This window comes from Microchirus variegatus, assembly GCF_963457635.1.
Source record: "Microchirus variegatus genome assembly, chromosome: 15".
In the NCBI taxonomy this organism is placed as follows: Eukaryota; Metazoa; Chordata; class Actinopteri; order Pleuronectiformes; family Soleidae; genus Microchirus; species Microchirus variegatus.
The window spans coordinates 9767803-9791255 of record NC_139816.1 but is presented as its reverse complement, the minus strand read 5'-3'; the positions used below and the strand labels follow the sequence as shown (position 1 = coordinate 9791255).

At 43.5% G+C, this 23453-nt stretch overlaps 2 protein-coding genes across 2 annotated transcripts; both read left to right on the top strand.

Moving 5' to 3' along the window:
* Positions 1-5: 5 nt before the first annotated feature.
* mrc1a (mannose receptor, C type 1a) lies at positions 6-14899 on the top strand (the record flags this gene model as incomplete). The annotated part of the gene is made up of 30 exons (XM_083901838.1): positions 6-75; positions 186-587; positions 1281-1454; positions 1772-1927; positions 2020-2133; positions 3205-3345; positions 3426-3608; positions 3816-3973; positions 4060-4176; positions 4273-4388; positions 4490-4638; positions 5654-5853; positions 5947-6062; positions 6147-6228; positions 6325-6469; positions 6573-6611; positions 7832-7995; positions 8311-8375; positions 8513-8613; positions 9130-9269; positions 9477-9585; positions 9673-9845; positions 11013-11118; positions 11197-11432; positions 12406-12571; positions 12693-12845; positions 12934-13050; positions 13200-13364; positions 13526-13558; positions 14667-14899. The coding sequence occupies 30 exons, from the start codon at positions 6-8 to the stop codon at positions 14897-14899; spliced, it is 4323 nt and encodes a 1440-aa protein (XP_083757964.1).
* A 2108-nt stretch (positions 14900-17007) lies between these two features.
* Positions 17008-23245, top strand: LOC310937290 (zinc transporter ZIP12-like; the record flags this gene model as incomplete). Its single annotated transcript, XM_083901520.1, has 12 exons — positions 17008-17259; positions 17754-18086; positions 18162-18369; positions 19343-19482; positions 19584-19755; positions 20217-20389; positions 20470-20625; positions 20702-20782; positions 22348-22423; positions 22547-22705; positions 22849-23036; positions 23117-23245. 12 exons carry the CDS (start codon positions 17008-17010, stop codon positions 23243-23245), a joined length of 2067 nt encoding a protein of 688 aa, XP_083757646.1.
* Positions 23246-23453: the final 208 nt, after the last annotated feature.

The window sequence follows — 23453 nt, the reverse complement described above, 5'->3', positions numbered from 1 at the left end:
GGATAATGTTACCCTGTTCAAAGTTGGCGGCGATCCTCTGTCTCCTGCAAGTCCTCTGCATTACTGCTGACATAGGTACGTACTCCAAAAATACACGACACTTGGCTAAAATGTCTTGTCATTTGGTAAAAATGGTATGAAACGATATGAGATGAGATGCTGAAGCTGTTCCTTTTCTGCTCCAGACAGTGGCAACTTCCTGATTTTCAATGAGAGACACAACACCTGCGTTAAGGTGGAGAGCGCCACCTCGATAACTTTGGCACCTTGTAATCCTCATGCCGCGGAGCAGCAGTTTCGGTGGGCGTCCCAGTCCCGCGTCCTCAGCCTGTCCCTCAAACTCTGTTTGGCAGCCACGGAGATAAAGGACTGGGTGAAGGTGGTCCTCTTTGAGTGCGACGAGAAAAGTGATCTCCAGCACTGGGAGTGCAAGAACGAGACTCTCTTTGGCCTAAAGAGCCAGGACCTCCATCTGAACTGGGGCAATCGAAATGAGAGGAACGTAATGATCTACAAAGGATCAGGGGAATGGAGTCGCTGGAGGATATTTGGTACTCTGGGAGACCTTTGTTCAAAGGGGTTTCACGGTAGGTATCCAAGGTCTACAGATTATCATGATCACTTTTGTTTCAAACCTCTTCTTCCTCAGTACCTCTTCTTCCGACTACTGAAGAAGACTGACCTGGACAACTGAGAACCTTTATCGTCAGTGTCCAGTGTCCTTGAATCTGCTTTCACTTGGAGAGGTGTTTCCAGAGGTCCCTCATCCACATTGTTCATGTATATTTTATCCATGGTCCAGAGCACATTGTACAACTAGCAACTTTGGTCATACTCAAGTCATACAACCTATAGAAGTCAAAAATTTGAAATCGATCTCAGTGTACATATACTTCAAAGATATAGTCAGGAGATAGGCTGGACATACTTGAGACATGAGAAACATTATGGACCAATGGATCCTGCCAAATCAGAAGCCTAGTTATTGGACCATTTCTTCATGTAGACGAGAGCATCTAATGATTTTACTTGTGGTTTGGTGTCTTTTTAAGTTAACGCGTTATAAAAGTATGTCTTCTCTGATCGTCTCGCCAAGTAAGACTGTTTTTAAAAGATGTTTGATAGATCCGGTTAATAACATGCACACAGTAATGTTCATATAGCTCTAAGACTGTAGAAGAAGGTGGCTGACTCTTTAACACCTCATCTGCACCTGCCAGTCAGAAGCGCTGGTGTCACGATTCCATTTGAACTCTCTTATCCTGCTCCTGTCTCCTCAGAGATTTTCACATTAGGGGGCAACTCCTTTGGAGGCCCGTGTCAGTTTCCTTTTAAGTTCGAGGCCAAGTGGTACGCCGACTGCACCAAGGAGGGCCGACCAGATGGACAACTGTGGTGTGGCACGGAGACGGATTACGACAAAACAAAGAAGTGGGGGTTTTGTCCCACCCAAGGTGAGCGCACATGACCAAACCTCGTAGATCAAACATCTATCCATTGTGTACTACTTTATTATTTATCTACATTGCAGCACGGCATGACAATGTTATTATTTCGGTATTTTTCTTTTGCAATGTTTGATAAGTGATTTCACTAAAGAGGACGGTGCTGACAGGTCCCTGACCCCCACCCTCCTCTTGTCCAGCAGAACAGCACACTTCCTCTTATTAGTTAGCAGCACAGCACTGTCCTTGTTTTCCTTTTCTCATCATTGTCTTTCCCTCGATGTTGGTCAGTTACTCATCTTTACAATTTTTTTTTTTAAACCCAGTTTCCTCAGGTTGGGACACTAACCCAGTCACAGGGGTTCAGTATCAGAGGAACGCACAGTCAGCGTTGACGTGGCATCAGGCCAGGAAGAGCTGTCAGCAGCAGGGAGCCGACCTCCTCAGCATCGTAGAGCTCCACGAGCAGGCATACATTTCAGGTGCAAACTTAGACCTCGTGTCTGCGACCCATATTCTGTGATGTGATGATACGCTGCTAATAACACCGCACGTGCTGTCCTGTTTGACACAGGGTTGACCAATAATTACGGATCATCTCTGTGGATTGGACTGAACTCCTTGGATTTTGAGAGCGGATGGCAGTGGAGCAATGGAAACCCATTTAGATATTTGAACTGGGCCCCAGGTACGTAACACTGGCGGAGAAGAACCTAAAACGAAGGTCAAACTGATCCAAGTGGTTTCAGTTCTGCAAAGGTTGGTTTAAAGGTGCCATATGTAAGAATGTGGCCAAATTACTACATTCAAATTCAAAATACCGAGGTCTTTTAGGTTACGTCTTCGGACGTAACTGGCAGCCCGTGGTTGCTCGGCAGCTGAGACTCTACTGACTGCAATGATTGGTAGACGGCGGTAGGTGGCGCCACATGCCAAAACATGATTTCAAAGCATAAACATGATTTGCAGTCTGCAAAATATTTTTTTAATGCAAATATTTTGGCTGTACTGTTGTTGTTGGTGAGTTCAGTTTGTTATATGAACATTATTCCATGAGTCTTTGTGACATATTTGGAGGGTTTTATGGCCAGTTGCTTCAGATTTATTGCATAATGCACATTTAAGTTCAAAAAGTCACAAATAAACAATAATAAAACAGAACAACATCTGGCTGATCTGGTCTGATCGGACCAGAAAACTGTTTTTAGCTGTGCTAACATAATTGCACAAGGGTTTTCAAGGGTTTTCTAATCATCCAATAGTCTTCTAACGCGATTAGCAAATACAATGTACCCTTAGAACACTAGAAATGGGCCTCTATACACCTATGTACATATTCCATTAAAAACCAGACGTTTGCAGCTAGAATAGTCGTTTACCACATTAACAATGTATAGAGTGTATTTCTGATTAATTTACCGTTATATTAATTGAAAAAATAGTGCTTTTCCTTCAAATTTCAGGACTTTTCTAAGTGACCCCAAACTTTTGAATGGTAGTGTATTTGAACTTAGAGACTAATAGCAAATGATCTGCAGGTGAGACAAAGTTGCAGAGGAACACCAGGTGAGGTGAATGAATAAATCACATGGTCTGAGTGGAAGTCGGGATCTGAAGTCACTCAAACAGATACTATCAGACCTGTGCTCCGTCACACTCCAACCTCTCTGTCCTTGACATAAAATGAATCGCTTCCGCAAGATCAAGACGTACTGAGGAACACGACAAGAGAGCCATTTGACGGTTTTGTTTCCTGCAGGCCATCCCTCGTCAGAACCTGGACTCACCTGTGTGACGCTAAATTCTGCAAAAGCCTCACAATGGAAGAGCAGCGCTTGCACCAAGAAGCTGGGTTACATTTGCCGCAAAGGAAGCACCACCACTCAGCCTCCAATACCAAGTAAAAAAATACATTGTGCTTCAAAACAATCCAGTTGCTTTCCAGTGAGTTTACATTGACATTGTCATCTCCACCAACAGGCAAAGGTCAGCCCACCTTCTGCCCCAGTCACTGGGTCCCTTACGCTGGGAAATGCTATTACCTGGAGAGGAGTAAGAAAATGTGGAGGGACGCTTTGTCCGCGTGTCACAAAGAGGGAGGAGACCTGGCCAGCATACACAACATAGAGGAGCAGAGCTTCATCATATCACAAGCTGGATACTGTAAGTGTGCAATGAGTTAAGAAACACAAATGCATCATTTTACATGTTCAAATTCAAATTCAAATGAGAATAGTCACGTAAAAATGACCATTCCCTGTCATATCACAATATTGCAAATGATAATAGCTGTCCCTTCTGTTTCCTGTGCGTTCTAGCTTCATTGACTGCATTAACATGTGCATTGCATTTGTCGTCTAAAACCCTCAGTGCCGACAGATGTGCTCTGGATCGGCCTGAACGATCAGAGGAACCAGATGCTGTTCGAGTGGTCCGATCGTTCCCAGGTCAGCTTCACCCACTGGCAAACTGGCGAGCCGTCTCATGCCACCAACTTCCTGGAAGATTGTGTCCTCATCAGAGGAAAGGTGACAATAATCACCAAATACTTTTTTTATGACCATACGAATCACCTCTCTTTCGCCATTGACATATGCATTATGTGCTCACGCAGGACGGGAAGTGGTCCGATCACATGTGTGAAAAAACGTACGGGTACATCTGTCAGCAGAAGGCCTCCATTAAACCACCTGAAGGTGCTCAGGAGGAAGCCAACCCTGGATGCAAGCTAGTGAGTGGTGATGTTTCTTTGTTTTATTGAAATGGGATTATACAACAAAATCTCCAGATTAGATGAAGACTTTTTTTTTTTTTTAACCATCTTTAGGGCTCAATCAGATTTGGTTCATACTGTTACAACATTGGAGCTGAGGCGAAAACCTTCGCCGACGCCACACGAGCGTGCTCCGAAAATGGTGCTTTTCTTGTGGACGTGCCGGACAGGTATGCGTTTGTTTATGTCAAGTGCAGGAATTTGTGTATAAACTGTTGAATCTTGAACTTGCGCTGCTAAGTGGAAGCGATCGCACTCTGTTTACATGCAGGTATGAGAACGCCTTCCTGGTCAGTTTGATGGGTATGAGACCAGAGAAGTATTTCTGGCTCGGTTTGTCCAACACTGCAGATCTAAACACGTTCAGATGGACCACCAGAAGAAAGGTCACGTTCACTCATTTCAATGTGGGAATGCCAGGTACAGCACAGTACATTGTTTTCTTTTAATGTATTTTGAATGTATCTTATCTACTGTAGCACTAAGCACCTGAGCCTCAAAATGTCCATCTGGACTTATTTTTAGCTTATTTTAACCATAAAAAGGGCCAGAAAATGTAAGTGTAAGTGATTCTGCCCATTTTTCAAGAATCTGGCAGTCATTTACAGTTTTAAAGTTTTATTTCGATAACAAACACCGTAGTTGTACATGAACACCAGATTTTGCGTGTTAAATTAGAAATTTGAACAGTATAAAACATATTTGAAATGTCCAAAAACAGGACAACTAATGGAAAGATATGCACAGGCTTTTTTCCAATTTTCTGCCGACAAAGACGCTGATTTGCCGGCTTCCTGCAACAGCGGGAGTGAAATGACTGTAATAATCACACGTTGACTTGGAAGTGCAACTTTGTCAGCTTTCAAAAACTGTTGGATTTTTTCCGATAGCACAAACGGTCGCTTAATTACGGTAACGCAAAGTGCGCTCGTGTAAACGTGTCATCTATGATACGCTTGTCTTAAACTTATACATTTCTTTGTTAACTGGAGTATTAAACACAAGTCATCTCTGGATTTCACACTCGTGGATCCAATACACTCTTAGAAATAAGGGTTCCAAAAGGGTTCTTCTGCAAGGTTCTACCTGGAACCATTTGCTTCTGAAAAACCCTTTCCCGAAGAAAGGGTTTTTCAAGGGTTCTTGGTAACACTAATGGTTCCAGTAAGAACCAGAGAACACTTTAAAACCTCTTCCCTGAATAAAGGGTTTTAAAAGGGTTCTTGGTGGAACCTTTATAAAAGGTTCTACCTGGAGCCAAAAAGGGTTCTCCTATGAGGACAAGCTGCAGAACCTTCTATGGTTCTACTTAGCACTTTTAATTACAATGTCTTGAAAATGATTGACGTGACAAAATTAGTACGCCGTCCACTTCACGGTGTGACTTGTCACACGTTTTAGTTGTGTGCATTTCTTTCTCTGTGTTTCATAAAAGACAGAAACCAAGGATGTGTTGCCATGACGACCGGGGTTCTGGCCGGATTATGGGATGTCGTCAGCTGCAGCAACAAGGAGAAATACATCTGCAAGAAAGGCGCCGAGGGTGCACAGGTGACCACGGTTCCGCCCACCACGCCCACCCTGAACTGTGAGTCTGGCTGGATCCCTGCGGCGGAAAGGAACATGTGTTACAAGGTAGCAGGACCGAACTCGACTCATGTGCAACATTTCGACTGTGTTTAATACATTAAAACCCACACATTCTCCTTTTTTACCGTTCATTTAAAGGTTTTCAAAAAAGAAACGGGATATCGGAAGACTTGGAATGAAGCACGTGTCTTTTGCCAGGACCTTGGTGGGGACCTGATGAGCATCCACAGTTCACAGGACCTAGAAAATGCACCGTATGTTCACTTGGGAATTTGTACATCACATTTTCAGTCATATTTATCATGTGGTTATTATCAGTGTTTCCTGCTGTCTTAAAGGATTTATTCTTCTGAAGCCGCTTGGATTGGCTTCAGCTCCCTGGACACCAGTCAAGGTTTTGTCTGGAGTGATGGTTCTGCTGTACGTAAGCACTTCATTATCATGACTGAACTCTTTCTACACTCTCCTTCTCAATCGTGGCTTCACCATGTGCTGTGCATGCATTCTGTGCTCTAGAATGACTATGAGAACTGGGGTTATGGAGAACCAAACAATTCCAATGAAAATGAACATTGTGCAGAAATCCTGGTCTACTACTCAAAGCGCTGGAACGACGTGGACTGTGAGTCTGTCAAGAACTGGATCTGCCAGATACGCAAAGGTAACATAGCACAGCCGTGGATCTCAAAGAGTTACAGTACGTGCTGTTACATTAGAGCTTTGACCCTGACGACTCTCTTGGTTCATGCTTCTTGTATTTTCAGGTGTGACTCCCAAACCTGAGCCCGTTGTCATAACAACAGGTAAGTTTCGGCAGCACGCGGTCACAAAAACAGTCACGTATGGCAAGCATTTTGATCATTTATTCAATATCCTTGATATCAGCTTTTTGTCCTCACTAGTAAGACAATTTGGCACACTAATATTACTATTATATAATAAACTACTCAGACGCACTAGTAGAATGACAGTGTCTTACTAGTAACGCTTTTTCCACTACTAGTGCCACTTTTGGCCTACTTGTGCACAATCAAACCTTACTAGTAAACTACTGTGCTGCACTAGTAACACTACTAGGCCCTAGTAGCAGGCCCGTGTCACGCGCTAGTAGCCTCCTGGACCCTACTAGTATTGCCAAAATTCCCACTAGTAGTACTAGTTAGATGTTTTTGACCTTACTAGTACTACTACTCAGGCTCAAAATGTCTACTAGTAATACTAGTGAACATTTGGACCCTTACTTTTGCTACTAGTAGGCCAACACACCTTACTAGTACTACTAGTGGACACTAGTAATGGCCAAATTGTCTACTAGTACTACTAGTAAGAGCCAGAGCAACCACTAGTAGCACTAGTTGGGTATTTTGGACCTTACTAGTACTACTAGTAAGGGCAAACATATACATATATACAGTATGTACATATATGGCTCCCTATATATGTATATATAATACCTCTGCTTTAACCTCTTATCCGTCTCGGATCTGGGAACGTCAACCATCTCTCAGGATGGTCAGTCCATTGTTTAGACGGAAATATCTATTCAAATCCCAAATGTGCTGCTATAAAATTCTGTACCGACAGCAATTTACTAATGACATTTATTAAAAAACCCACAGTTATATATATATATATATATATATGAACGTACAGTATATGCTGCCGGTTATATATATATATATACAGTATGTCTATGGATGTGCACAGCGCACTCCCTGCCAAAATGGCGATTGCATGACGTCACCCGGTTAGTTTCGAGTCAGGATTAGCCCAACACCATATGAATCATCCGTTCATCTTCTACCTCTTTATCCTCCACAAGGGTCGCGGAGGTTGCTGGTGTCAATGTTAGTTGACATAGGGGCAGAAGGCGGGGGTACAGTGCACCCTTGACAGGTCACCAGTCCATCACAGGGCCACATAGAGACCGCAGGAATCATATAAACGGGGGATTTTGTCAATTTAAATCTTGTACTTGTGTGGGGGACGCCTTGTCAGTGCTTCGTTTTTTTTTCATTTCCAGTCTATAACAAGACAGAAGACGGCTGGATCATCTACAACGACACGCAGTATTTCGTCAACACCGACAGCCTGTCGATGGAAGCTGCCCGGGCGTACTGCAAAAAAAACTTTGGCGACCTGGCAGTCATCACAGCAGTGAGCGAGAGGAAGTTCATTTGGAGAGAGGTTTGACACTATGTTTTTACAGTGTGTGTATATTATTATCGTATCATATGTTAATGCTTATTTATTTAGCCAGGAAGTGTCCCATTGGGATACAAGACCTTATTAAAAGAGAGTAAAAAAAAAGATAGATAATAAAGTAAAGTGCAGAAGAGGCCAGAAACATACGTAGTAGGTTTTGATAGTAAAAAGCAGCATTATGTTTTTAAGAGAAAACCAAACTACAGATTCATATAAAATACAGTGGTGAGCGTTATTTGTTAAAAAGGCAGCATGTCGTGTATCGTTGCACAAACTTCACTTCTTCTTTTACCACAGATAGCAAAAGGCCCAGACGACCAGTACTTCATTGGCATGTTAGTGAATTTGGATAAATCGTTCAGGTAAATCAAACACTGTCTCATTTCCCATTCATCAAATCTAGGTTTTGATATTTCATTATGATGTGTGTTATTTATTTATTTATTTATTTATTTATTTATTTATTTATTTATTTATTTATTTATGTTTCCACGTTCAGCTGGGTGGACGACACTCCCGTCACTTACACTGCATGGGAAAACAACGAGCCCAACTTTTCCAACAACGATGAAAACTGCGTGACTATGTACAAGAGCACGGGTGAGTTTGAAGCAAGCACACTGGGCTGATTTGGTAAATATCAATTTTGTATTTTGGCGTCTTTAACCCTTAGGTGCTCACACGGCACGGATCTGTGCCCGCAGGTGCACCCATGGTAATTTGCCGTGGGGAATAATACACAACTCCTTATTTGGACATCCTGGGGGTGTGTGTGTGTTTATAGGTCACATATTCAGCCTTTAAAAAAATAAATATTTTTTGGCTTCTTATGTGCATTTTTAGTAGTAGTGATATAAAGTAGCAATAATTGTGCAGAAGTTGAAGAAGCCAAATTTCGCAAAATTCAATCCGATTTTAAACTTTTTGAGTACTTTTTGCTCAGGTGTGTTTATAAAGTTGGAGAAAATGGATCCGATTGCCTAGCTTGTGCTAAAAAAAGAACTCTACGCTGCACGTTCTTGTATCCTCTGTATATACTGTACGTTCAAACATATTAATGGAAAAACGCAGCCACTGCTCCGTGTTCTAAAGGTTAAACTCTCTTTGAACATATAGGGCGCTGGAATGATCTTAACTGTGGCATGGAGGTTCCCTCTGTTTGCAAAAGAAGCAGCAATTTTATTAACGCAACGGTGGCCCCCACTGCTGTTCCTCAGGGAGGATGTGCACCAGAGTGGCTTCCTTTTCAAGGAAAGGTAATTACTGTTCTTGCACAACTATGCTGACACTCACAGCGTCCGTATCTTTCATCTCTCCCCTGCTCTCAGGATGTGAATGAAACTTTCCGATGTCCTTAAATCTGTGAATGAGTCCCCATTGTTTTGTCCGGGGCTCGAAGTGACACCGGTTATCTCCTGACGTATTATTCTAACGCTCACCTCACAGTCATCTTGTTTGTGCAGTGCTACAAATTTGTTGTGGGGAGTGAAAAAAAGGACTGGCAGAGCTCCAGGGCGTACTGCACAAGCCAGGGAGGAAATCTGGTTTCTATTGTCAATGCCAGAGAGCAAGGTGAGTGATACGAAGGCTTTTTGTTTTTTACGTGTGCCACTTTGCCTCGTGGTTTGGTCTGTGTCATGGTTTTCCCTCCTTTTTTAGCTTTTCTGACGTCACAGATGGTAAAGTACGACGAGGACTTGTGGATCGGCATGAACGACGTCAACTGGGAGATGCACTTTGTGTGGACGGACGGCAAAGGCATTTCATTCACCAACTGGGCCAAAAGACACCCAGTATCGGTGCCCGACACGGGTGACCGTTACTCTGATGAGGTTATTCAGACATCCTTTTCTTACACATTGTTATACCTAAGCTTCAACCTTATTAATTAAAGGAGACATAATGCACAATCAACTTTTTAATCACATTAATACTTCTCTACTCTGGACTCTGTACTCTGGAGGCCCTATGAGTAGTTTTGTGGTCCGCTTCAGTCTAAGTACAGGAGATAAAACACACGGAGCTCCGCTTTATCCCTAAAAAACGTGAGAGTGCAAAAGTATCCAGAAGAGTGGAAGTCTGCAAAGTGATCTATTGTTGGCTGCACAGTGCAGCACAGAGTTCTACACAAACTTCCAGCCTCAGAGGATTTACATTTTATATATGACCGCAATGTGCCGGCTAGAGTCGGCAAATGAAGGCTTTTCCAAATGCTAACAGCTGTTAGCTGCCCCAGCCTCAGTGACGCTGACGTAGTTTCCTGTGTCTCATTTGCATTTAAAGAGACAGGCACTCAAGACCAAGCGTTCTAAATGAGCCTGTTTTGGCTGCTTGATGGTGCTTCATCCTTAAAGGTGCCATATGTAAGAATGTGGCCAACTACATTCAAATTCAAAATACAGAGGTCTTTTAGGTTTCATTTTCTGACGTAACTGGCAACCCGTGGTTGCGCGGCAGCTGAGACTCTACTGACTGCAATGATTGGTAGACGGCGGTAGGTGGCGCCACATGCCAAAACATGATTTCAAAACATAAACATGATTTGCAGTCTGCAAAATATATTTTTTTAATGTGTGCCGTCGGAAATGATTATACAATTTCACCTAATTGGTCTAAAAACATTTTTTGAAAACAGATAATTCATTATCTGCAAATAATATGGATATAGATATTCAAGACACTTTGATAAGAATGACTAAATTGTTAATATAAGCTACAGAGTATCATTTTTTAAACATTTTTGTTTGGTGTTATGCCTCGTGATTTTTTTAAATGAAAAAAATTTACCTTGGCTCAAAAAAGGTTGAAAAACACTGCGTTAGGACGCCAGGGAACTAGGTTAACTTGTAGAAGTAGGGTATAATATGTCTACTTTAAATGAATCCAATTGATTTACTCCTAAAATATAGAATTATCACCACACTATTACTGGCATTTTGCCACTGTGCTCTAACGTTCGGTGTCGTTGATGTTTCATCACATCTTTTCCTGTCTGACAGGGGTATGACTGTGTGATCATGGTGGGCAGCGCCAACAGACAAAAAGGACTTTGGAAAGTGGACGCCTGCCACGCCAAAAGAGGCTTAATCTGTAAAAGAAATGTCGGTAGGTGACGTTTCAAAAAGTGCCCATTTCTCAGCCTTTGTGATTGCAGCTAACAATCGCCATGTCCTGCTTACAAAGACCCTCAGATCGTAGTCCCGCCCACCGCCGTGTCACGTGTGAAGGCTTTCAGCAAGTTTGGCAACGACTCGTTCAGACTGGTGACCGAGAAGATGAGATGGGACGAAGCGAGGAGACAGTGCCAAGCGGACGATGCAGATCTGGCCAGCGTCCTGAACCCCGTGACTCAGGCCTACGTCACCTTGCAGACGGACAAACATACTGAGCCTGTGTGGATCGGCCTCAACAGCAACGTGGTAAAGGACCCACGAGATGTTCTGCAACACTGATAGAAATGAGACGTTAAAGCTCCAGTATGGGACATTTATGAAGGGTTACTACCCATAAGTGTTTTAGTTTTCATAGTCACAGAATAGGCCTTTTATTTAGGTACTGTAGGCGAGGGATCTTGCATCACACAGGCCACCATTTTGCACCTCCTTGTAAGTCGTACACAATTAAACTAATTTTGCTTTTCCGTTATACAGTTCTAGCACTACCCGGTTTGCTTTTTTAGTACCTGCTCTGGCGAGGTTCCAAGCGAGCTGAGACGATACTAAAAATGTGACTTCGACAGACTGCCTGCCACTGATTGGTCGTCACCGGACGAGTCACGAGCGCAACGTCCGACGCAAGAATCAAACCGAACAATTCCGAACTGTAGATCAGTTTAAAAAGACTTAACCCTCTCATGACCATCATGATATTCAGGCTGCCTGGATTTATTTTGATTTTAAGGCTGCCCATTTCATTCCAAGACAACATAAACTTTCAATATCTGGCAGTTATTCAACCGGTTAAGAGTTACGGTGCCGAGAGGCTGACATCACAAACGCGTGGCGCGCTGGTGAATCTTGTCCCGTGATTCCACGGGAAGTCCTGAGGGCTACCGTAAGTATTTGGTAGCAAAGGGTTAGCAAAGCCATTTCTATGCTTTCCGGTAGTTTTTTAATTTTCTAGATGTCACAAATGGTCTAGGAGTTACGGTAATGAGAAGTATGTGTCTTTTATGTGTCTAATCTTTTTAATTAACTGATTCAGTTACACCAAAAACAACGCCATGACGACCCCCCCCGCGTACAGGAGGTTCTATAGTCACGAAAAACGACGTGACTGATCCCGAACTTGAGTCGAGTCGCGCCAGAACTGTTTCATGGAAAAGCGCCGTAAGAGAATCATTATTTCTTGTTAATTGTATTGTTAATGCGAGCGGTGATGTCCTGTTCACAGACTGGCGGTCGCTACATGTGGGTGGATAACTGGATGCTGTCTTACACTCAGTGGGGCGCAGGTGAGCCTAAATACAATGACGGCTGCGTGTACATGGACGTGGATAGGAAATGGAAGACTGCGCCGTGCACCAACACCTACTACTCTCTCTGCAAGAGATCACAAGGTCAGTCAAACCTCCACGGGTTCTTCTCTTGCACCGTAAAAACACACAACACAACGACAAACGGTGACGGGGCAAGATGCTGGAGATGAGGACGCCGCTCATCTCTCGTCCCCTCTTTCAGACATCGCTCCCACTGCTCCCCCGCAGCTTCCCGGCCACTGTCCGGAATCAAAGAAGTGGAGAACCTGGATACCTTTCCGAGGCCACTGTTTTAAGATCCTCAGCTCGGCTGCGGACAACTGGGCCCATGCCTCAGTCGAATGCATGAAAATGGGTATGTCATGAAGAATGTTGACTAATAAGTTTGTTATTTGGATTCCGATCAAATCTGACGGGCATGCTACTGTGGCTGCATTCATTAGGTGCAACCCTGCTGAGTATAGAGGACCCTCAAGAGGCGCAGTTCATACAACAGAATCTGGAGGTTCTGCACGATGTCGCCAAATCCTTCTGGATTGGCATGTTTAAGACACACCAAGGTGAATTTTGGGAATATTAAAATGCAAATATTCTATATCTATATATACATATGTGTATATATATATATATATATATGTACTTTAAAAACAATCGATGAAGTGGATTACGAGTGGGCTGCTTTGTGAGGTGAGCCTTTTTTTCGTTTCAGGTGAGTGGATGTGGATCGATAACAGCGTTTTGGACTATACTAACTGGAAAGCGGGGACGCCGAAGTCTCACGAAGAATCATGTGTGGAGATTAATTCTGAGACCGGAAAGTGGAGCACGGTCAGCTGCAGGAGATACAAGCCTTACGTCTGCAAAATACCGAAAAGTAAGTAATGTTTTTTTTTTGTTTTTTTTTCTAAACCTTTTTTAAAGCTCCAGTATTGAACATTCCAGAGAAGGTGTTGTTCGTCTTCTTTTGTGTTTGTGTTTGACTATTGTAGAACTGTGGCACCATAAGACTACTTATAATATGTGCCCTTTTTTCAGTTATTACCCCGACAGAAAAGCCTCCATCTGTTGGTAAGTAATTTCATCTACCATTTCGACTGCACATTTTAACAACAGTAATAATAATAATTCATCAATAACATTAATCTTTAGTAGGGAAATGCAGGGTGAACAATGAGAGTTAGAGGGACTGTTTAAAAAGTGGAAAATGAGTCAGTGTTCCTAATGTCGGGGGGGGGGTGGGGGGGGGGGGAGTTGAAGAGGTGGACACACGGTGGACAGACGGGCAGGTGGCACAATAAGTGTCCGGGGAACGGGTGTTAATGTGGAAGATGTCAGCGAGGTATGGGGGAGCGAGGTTATGGGTGGCCTTGAAGGTGTGGAGCAGAATTTTAAAGTCCGTTTTGGACAACTATCCATTTGAACTAGGGCTGGGCACGTTAACGTGCTAATGGCGGTTAATGGTGTCAACGTTAGCGCACATTAACGCATGATTTGTTTCCATGACGAATGACCGGAAAAAGAAGTGCGTGACGTCATGTTTACGTCACTCCAGATTGTCAAAATGAGTCTCTAAAGTATCGGTAAAGTTTAAAAACGCTGGTTATTTGTAGCGCTGCTCGTTTCGTAAAAAAAACACAAAACAGACTGCTTCAGTTCGACTGTCAGCGTGCTAACGGAGCTACCGTAGCTAACGGAGCTAACTGGTTTAACGGTGTCTAGACTCTGGTGCCGCGGCATGTAAATGACGTCAAATGACTTCACGTCTTTTTCTGGTCAGTCATCATGGAAACGCGTCTAATGCCCAGCACTAATTTGAACCCTTTTATGCTCACGTGGCACATATCCGTGCCGCAAGGTACCCTCGGTAAATTTGATGTCGTCTTATGTGTTGTTTAGTCAAAATTATGATTAATTTTATGTCGCATATTTGTGCAAAAGTCACAAAATAGAATGAAAAACAAGAAAGGCGAACTTATTTCCAATTTATTTCCAAATTTCACAAATTCAATTCCATTTGCTTCTTCAGGTGTGTTCAGATAGTTGAAAATGAAAAAAAAAATTGTTTTCATCAGATTGCCTATAGGTTGTACTGGACAAATAGGATATAAAACAGTCTTATAGTCTCTGTATACACATTTTAGCATAGCATATGAATCTTTGTTCTCTCCTTCCACAGCACACATCATAAAAGAGGCGTCACACGGTTCCGCCGGCATCACCGCGGCTATCGTGATCGTCGTCATCGCCATCATCGGACTCGGGGCCTTCCTGCTCTTCCGTAAACGGATACCCATGCCCGCCTTGCCAGAATGCAACTTTGACAACAACTTATATTTCAACAACCCCATCCGAGCGCCCGTGGACACCAAGGGTCTGGTGGACAACATAGAACAAAACGAACGCGCGTAGACACACGCCGGGTCAGTGGTAAACAGATATGATTTTTTCCTGGGAACTGAATCAAAAAAAATCGTTTTTTCCTCATTTTTCCAGTGGACTGGATAAACAATCATGATTTCCATAATTGTTATTATAATAATTCTTGCCAAATATGGCGCTGCACTAAGCAAATTACAGTGAACAAATATTAAATGAAAAAAATAACATGATTTGTGAAATGTGTACAGATTCTTTTCTTGTTTTTTTACATTTACCAATCAACATAATTATGAACATTTGTATTTTTTTTTTTTCATCCATGAGCTGTTATTTCAGGCTGTAAATAGACAATGATAATAATAAAAAAGAAAGACATATACCTGAATTGTGTTTTGCCTCAGCCATCAGCAGGGTTTAAACCCTTTCACATCTGAGCTTCAAAATGTGCTTATTTTAACCAGAAAATGGCCAGAAAATGTCCCTTTTGCCCATTTTCCCGGAATAACTGTCAATATCTGGCAGTTATTTGCAATTTACTGCATGTTAAAATAATGTATAAACAATTTAAAATTGTGAAAAACACACGAACATCTGATTTTGTGTGTTAAATGTGAAATTTGAACATCATAAAACATATTTCAATGAAATGTTCTCTTTGTCTCAATGTGCAAAAACGAGTCAAAAACATGAAAACGACTGTATGTGCGGGCGTTTTTTCCAACTCTCTATACTCGGCTTCCTGAAACAGCGCGAGTGAAGTGACCATAATAACCACGTGTTGGCGTTGACATGCAACTTCTCAGCTTTCAGAAACCGTTGGAATTTCCCCCGCTGCGTAGTTACGGTTATGCAAACGCTCATTGTTAAATGGTTAGTCCCAATGACAAAATGTACCGCCACATTGTTAAGTATTTTAATCTAATGAGACACCCGACATGGCACCAAGCCAACACATTTTTGGCACATCGTCAGGGGTCGAGACGACCCGCTGGAGTTCAAACGCAGCGTCGGAATGAGAAAGAGAGGTGATTTTGTTTGAGTGCTGCTCTGAGTATTTCAGAAACTGGTGATCTTCAGTGTGTGAATGGTCCAAAAATATAGAGACGAATGATAGAAAGGGAACCCTAACTCGATCAAATCCACTCTGACTACTTATTATTACAATCACTGCTGCAATCCACAGAAAACTGTGACTCTATATTGAATAATCCGATCCGATTGTTTCGAGTGTTTTTTGCTGCTGCCGTTCAATCACCCCTGCCGGCAGCTGGTTGCCCCCTCCTCAGCTAACCCTGAAAACGAGGCAGCGTTCTCCATGGCAACAGCAGCCCTCAAAGGCTGTCGCAGCTAATCCTCTGGAGCTTACTCAGATCTTACTTTCACGTAAGAGGGTTTTAATCGACAGCACCAATGCCCAAGAATTCTCCCCAAATAAGTGGATCTGCTGTTTATCCCAACTGAGGAAAACAAACCTAGTCGCAGCAGCCCGAGAGGAGCAGGAGTTGGAATAATGGTGAGAGCCTGTTTTTATCTGCTCTGTCTTTACTTGTTACTGTAGCTTTCAGGCTTTTCCAGCAACAGTTCTGCTCTCGTGTTTGCTCGGTCGAGTTGACCCGCAGCAGGCTTTGCGCGGCGTGGGAGGACGTTGGAAAGGCTTTTGCGAAAGGGAACGCGTGCGTGCGTTTTGTTTTCTGTTTCTGTACGTCTAAACTCATGATGATGACATCGGATTTGAAGGTCACTGGTAGGGAGATTTGTGTTCTGGGGGAGGGAGGAGACTGATTCCCTGGTAAGAATGTTTCGAAACCTGCCAGAGAGAAAAATGTGATCGGCGTCAGTTAATCAGAACAAAGTTTCAGTTGTCTGACTCTACCTTATTTTCACTCCCCATTCATGCCCCTTTCCCTCTGCCCCCGTGTTCTCGCTCTCTTCCTCCTCTCTCGCTCTCTCTCACTTGCCTGCACTAATCTTTTTGTCGTGGACCGAGGGGCCCTAGGGTTCGGCCGACCCTTTGGCATCTGTAACAGTTTGGTTCAGTCTTCCACCAGATCTGACAGGCCTTTCTCCACGTTCATCAGCCTCTCCAGCCGTTTGCCAGTCCTGGGAGCCCGAGAGAGTCGGATGTCCTGCGTGGGAACATGCACCCGAGGAGCAGTCCAAACCTTCTGCTGCTCCTGCTGCCTCTTCTTCTCGCCGGGACAGTTGTGGAGGTGAAAGGGCAGGAGTGGGGCTACCTGCAGGAGGTCCTCAAGGCCTTGGATCTCCCCCTGGAGACCAACGGAGAACCGCGGCTCCAGACGAACAAAACCGGGGTCCTCATCGCTGCACTTCTTCAGGCCGTGCACTGCGCAGAGCAGGTGGGGACCTCAGAGGAGGACAACTGTGACAAGGTAAGGTCACGACGTTTACATCGAGCAAAGTACTTGTTATGTGTTCAGCTCAGTCCATGAAATGTGCTTGTTATGGATGGAATGTGAGTGACTGTGGAGGCTTAAGTCCTTGACCTCACTGCCGAGTGGCTTTAGATATCCTTCAGTTTTGACACAGTGGAGTTAGAGGTCCTCCACGTGTTTACGAAAGTGGGCTCACAATGAGATGATCTGTCCCTTGAGCCTTGAAAAGTGAGATTTAGAAAACGAAGAGAGCAACTCTTCTACTTCTCAGGCTATTGTTTGCCAAACGCTCTGCTTCCCTCTGACACCGAATGGTGCTTCACCCACTCGCTTAACCTTCTTTATTTTGTGTGTGGGTCTAATTCGGCTTGTATTCAAAGAGAAAACGACAGCACAAAGCTTGCCATTTTCTTGAGAAGTAGCTCAATGTGTATGCAACGAAAAAAAATCACTCTTAAGACTTATTCTTCAACTTTCTCTTCTTATTTCAGTGCTTGACGACAGACGTGGCTCTCTCTGTGCTCGGAGACGATAGGAAAGCGTTCCTCTCTGAGGACGACTACCAGCAGATCTCCACTGTTCTGCTCTACTACATAATTAACATGAAGGATCTGTGCGTGTCCAACTCCTCCCTCGCGTCCTCCTCCTCCTCCTCGTCCTCCTCTGCATCTGACAATTATCGCTTCTACCATCTGGCCCTCACCAATCTACACCCGGCTGAGGACAACCACTTCTTGTCCCTGAGTGAAACGGAGAGTATCCTGCAGCTGGTCAACCAGCACTACGACCCCACGTCCGGTCAAGACACCTCATCTGATTTACAAGTAGTTGTGTTTTATTTACTTTGATTTTCGATTTAGCTACCCCAGACGCGTTAATCCCCCTCTCTGATCCCGCAGTGTATCGACGCCGCTCATCTGCTACAAGACGTGGACGTGAAAGAACGTCCAGGTGCGGACGAGTCGTCGGTGTCCAGAGTGGCTGCGGCCATCGTCGGTCACATCCTGCAGGGACACTGCTTCAGACGGACGGACCTTCCATCGCCCGCTTTCTTCAGCGACTACATTCTGCAGTCGCTGAATCAAACGAGTTACCTGCAGCTCGTAGGTGAGTTGGTCATGAGGTCAGTCAACGACCCAGTGGCCTAATGGATAAGGCATCAGCCTCCGGAGCTGGTGATTGTGGGTTCAAGTCCCGCCTGGGTTGGTTCAACAATTTAACATGTATATTGTTAGCATATGTACCTTTCTCCACTATGAACCTTGATAGACGCAAATATAACAAAAGACATATATGGATAATAAACTGAATCTTTAAAGATTAGATAGCAACTTTGATTGCAGGCATCAAGTAGCTCACTAGAGCTCTTTGAAACTGTTTTGGTGGTTCTCAAAAAGATTTTTAATGTCCTGGTTGAATAATAATTATGGTTAAAGGTGCCATATGTAAGAATGTGGCCAAAAACGGTTACTACATTCAAATTCAAAATACCAAGGTCTTTTCGTTTTTTAGACGTAACTGGCAACCCTTCGTTGCTCGGCAGCTGAGACTCTACTGACTGCAATGATTGGTAGACGGCGGTAGGTGGCTCCACATGCCAAAACATGATTTCAAAACATAAACATGATTTGCAGTCTGCAAAATATTTTTTTTTAATGCAAATTTTTTGGCTGTACTTTTGTTGTTGGTGAGTTCAGTATTTTATGGCCAGTTGCTTTAGATTTATTACATAATGCACCTTTAAATATATATATACTTAACTGTTCACTTAATTCGTGACATAAGAAACCTAATAAAGGGGGGCTGCATGTGGCCCACGGGCCTCAGGTTTGACACCTTCGATTTACAGTCTTATGATTAGCTGCTCGCTGTAGCATTAGCATCCCATGGTAACAGACCTGTAGCTCCTGTGAGTCCATGTTTAAGGTGATTTAAAGGCATTTCCTCTCTCTGTCTTATGGATGAATGAAGAAGTCAGAGAAAAAACTCTGAGTTTTGACATTTTGACTGGAAACACAGAGTTGCTTCAGATGAATCCGACCCTTGCATTGAACCCTGTCGTGTTTTCTCCTACTTTCAGACTTAGAGGAGCTGCTTCATCAGCTGGGAGTCGGCTACGGCGTCTCTGGCGACAGGAAGAGGAAGAGGCGAAGCATCGCAGAGCGTCAGGTGGACGCCGTTAACCAGGAAAGTAGAGCACAAAGCAGAGAATGGGCACAGGTGAGGGGCTTTGACACGTTTAAACTTTTCAATGATGGCAGCGAAAACCTCACTGGAACTCCAACTCCAAATGTGCCTTTTCCTTCGAAAAACACAACTAGGTGTGCTTTTCAGCCGAGCAGCTGGTGGATATTTATGCTCTGGATCCCCATTCGCCCATTTCCATGGAGCACTTTGGACAAATGTGCCCAGCCATTATTCAGCAGTTGCTAGGCAATGCCTGTGAGTGTGCAGAGGCCAAAACAACAGGATCACTGCCCACTTCTCTCGAGAGTAAGACGAGTCTCCTTCTTTTACAGATCGCAGATTGAATATTTTAAATTTAATGTCATCAATTGAATTTAAGGAGTTCTAATCTATTAAATAGGTAGATTTAACATCTCAGGTTAATTAGGAATAACACCAATGTAACTGCTTCTGTAACCCGATTCCACTGATATTGTGAACATATACTAATATTATTCATTTTTTAATCCTAACCCTAACCCTGTGAATAACATATTTAAAAATGACCACTGTGTGATATTTGTGTAGACCACAATATTGCCATCGTCCTGCCATTAGACAATGAGGTCATTAACTGTTAAAGCCCTAATATTCAGTCAAATATAACTAGGAAAGGCAGACCTGGAGAGCAAAACAAGTAAAAAAATATCACATAAAGGAATATTCACTTGAATATGTGTTGCTTATGTTAAGTCAGAAATAAAATACTTTCTCTCTTCCGCCTGCAGAGTACGGCTACAGCACGGCCGCCGTCCTGCTCATCACCGTGGGCTCCATGTTTGGTATCTGCCTGATCTTCTTCAACTCCTGCCAGGAGACCTACACTCTGGTCCTGCAGCTGTTTGTGGGTCTGGCAGTGGGGACGCTCTCAGGAGACGCCCTCCTGCACCTCATACCGCAGGTATAAACCTCCACCATAACCATGCACACATAATGTTTATTATTGCAGTAATGATGCCATCAGGTGTGGTGCTTTTGCAGATTTTGGGCCTCCACGACGACTCGCACCACCACGATGGTGGACACTACGCTGAAGGGAAGGAGTATCTGTGGAAGCTTCTGGGCATCATCGCTGGGATTTATGGCTTTTTTCTGATCGAAAGACTCGTCTCCTTTTTAGTTCCTTACCACGGCCACGTAAGGTCTTCATAACAATAACACACACACATTGTGGTCGAACAGTAACCAGATGGATGTTTTTGTGTCTGCACAGGGTCACGACAGGGAGCTTTCTCTGGAGCTCAGCTGTAACGGTCAGTCACAGAGGGGCAAGTCCATCTCCACCGTACAGCTCGTGAGTGTCGAACTGTTTTATTTACCCTTAGGTATTTTAGTTCTCAGTTCCTTGTTGTTTCCTGTCCTACCTGATTGTCTGCCCCGCCCTAATGTGTTCCACCTGTGTCTTGTTTGTCACACCTGGGTCTGTTGATCTGTATTGGTCTGCAACTTTGTTTTCTCCGTTTATGTTTAAACTTTTGCCTGTTTGATAGTTCGCCTTGTTAAAGATTCTTTATTTTTACTTTATTTTTGGGCCCCCCATTTTTTTTTACCAACCTGTCCTCCTAGTCAAAAGTAACTATGGGTCGTTTTGACCAACCCCTGAATATCACCCATAGGTAAGGTTTTGCACAGTGACATAAAAATATTTTTAAAAAATGCATGTAAAAGTCCGACAAGTCCTATCGACCTCATTGAAGCTACTTGATGACGACACATCCAAGGTACCAGGCTATTATTTATACTACCACTAGGGGGTAACAACCTAGCTATGGGTCGTAATTCGTGCATACGACCGAGGTCAATGTAGTACACAAAATGACGAAAAACTCAAATTGACAAAAAACTTTTTCGTTAACTGAAATGAAAAGTAAAAGCTTGAGTTTAATAAAGAAAAAAACAATAACTAGCGTTAAGTGATTTGTGTTTATAAAACTAAACTAAAATTGTGGTGTAAATGTGCTCAGTTTTTGTACATTTCTTTAATATGTAATCCTTCTGGGTTCATATGTAATGTATTTTGTTTCTGTATTTTTGTTCATAATGAAATGTTTTCAGTTTGTTTTGTGCGTTTTTTGTTTTTTTTTACAACCTGAGATCTAATGTTATGGCTGCACAATACTTACAATGACTTTTTTTGCAGCATCTTGCACTTGGCAAATCGCCCATTATTACTAAAACTAAGCTTTTTACAAAAATTTCAACTAGCAAACCTGCTCTAACTAAAAATCCCAAACTATTATAAACTTGCATATGACCCACAGCTGCGTTTCATGAGAGGACAATTTCTTTTTTTGATACCAGTATTTACTTAACCTAACCTACCAATATTTAATATCCTGCCAAATTGTGTTTTTCTGCGTGTGAAACAAAAGTTTAGTTCACACTTTGTTGCTATTGTTTTCAATGCACTGTGCGTTTAATTAAAGATAGCATAATTCATTTCAGTTGAAGGGGGGGAGGGGGTCCACTCCCACGCCAGTCCTCCATTATAGTGTTTGCTGTGACACAGCTTTGGTTACAGTTCAACACTAACAAGCACCAAGTGTCAGTCGGCTGTATCCTGCTGAATTTATGTATGAAAAAAAAAAGAATGTTTTATATAACCGGCCATTTCAGAGTGAGTGGTGTAGGCGGGGAATGTAGGATGTTGGGAGAATGAGAAGTATTGAATCATTCAGAAAGCACTTCATATCACTGTGTTGAATCATGGATCAGGGTCCAGGTTCAAAACTGGAACATTACACTTTGGATTTACCTCTCAGCAAATTCCTGGAACAAAATGAATCCGTCTCGTGCAATCTCGAATTATAAAACCGTGCTTTAAAGCGTGTGCTATAAATAATCACGTGTGTCCTGCAGGGACCGGTGGTGGACGACATGGAGTGTGCAGAAACGTCTCCTGAACACGCAGACGCACGGAGGCCTTCACATCAGAGTGAGCTCCCTTCATCGCACACATGAATGTTTGTAATTAGTCGCCCCGGCATGAGCGAGCAATTGTCCCCCCCCCCCCCCCCCCCCCCGGTCTAATGACACAGGCCTCCTCTTGTGTTTCCAGGAAAGGGGGTTCCTCTACTGGCCGTGATGGTAATTGTGGGAGATAGCCTGCATAACTTCGCAGACGGCCTGGCGGTCGGCGCGGCCTTCTCCTTTTCTGCCGAGACGGGCATGGCGACCACCGTGGCGATCCTGTGCCACGAGATCCCACACGAGATGGGTGAGAGGTCACTGTGTGTGTGTGTGTGTGTGTGTGTGTGTGTGTGTGTGTGTTTGCTTCATGAGCACTTTTTTCAGGAAACGCTCTGCGTGTGTGTGCGTGAGACTGACCCGACTTCTCTCGTCTGGTTTTCGTCTCAAAAGGAGACTTTGCTGTGCTGCTCAGCTCGGGACTCTCGGTGCAGACCGCTGTGCTCATGAACTTCCTCAGCGCCCTGACGGCCTTCATGGGCCTCTACATCGGACTCTTCGTTTCCTCCGAGATAGAGGTGCAGCAGTGGATCTTCGCCGTCACCGCTGGGATCTTCCTCTACTTGTCTTTGGTAGAAATGGTACGAAAGCAATCGACAAATCACACGAAAAGTTGTCTTCCAGGTGTATTTCACTCTCGTTTTTTTTCGTCTTTCATCAGCTCCCAGAGATGAGTCGAGTGAAGAGCGACCGGCCTGGTCTCCTGTTTGTCCTGCAGAACCTGGGTCTGCTGATGGGATGGTCTTGTCTTCTGCTCCTCGCACTCTTTGAACATGAACTCAAATTTTAAACGCGCACACACAAACCCTGATGATACACGATAATGTATTCATACGGGGGTTTGAACTCAAACTGACGTGATTTTTAGTGTCTTATTATATGATCTGCTGCTGTGCCCAACGCTGTTTGTCTAGAACAATGTGACTCGTCATGATGCTGTAGCCTGATACAGTATGTTTATATAGTTGTATGAATCCCTGATTTCTTTTTTTTTTTTT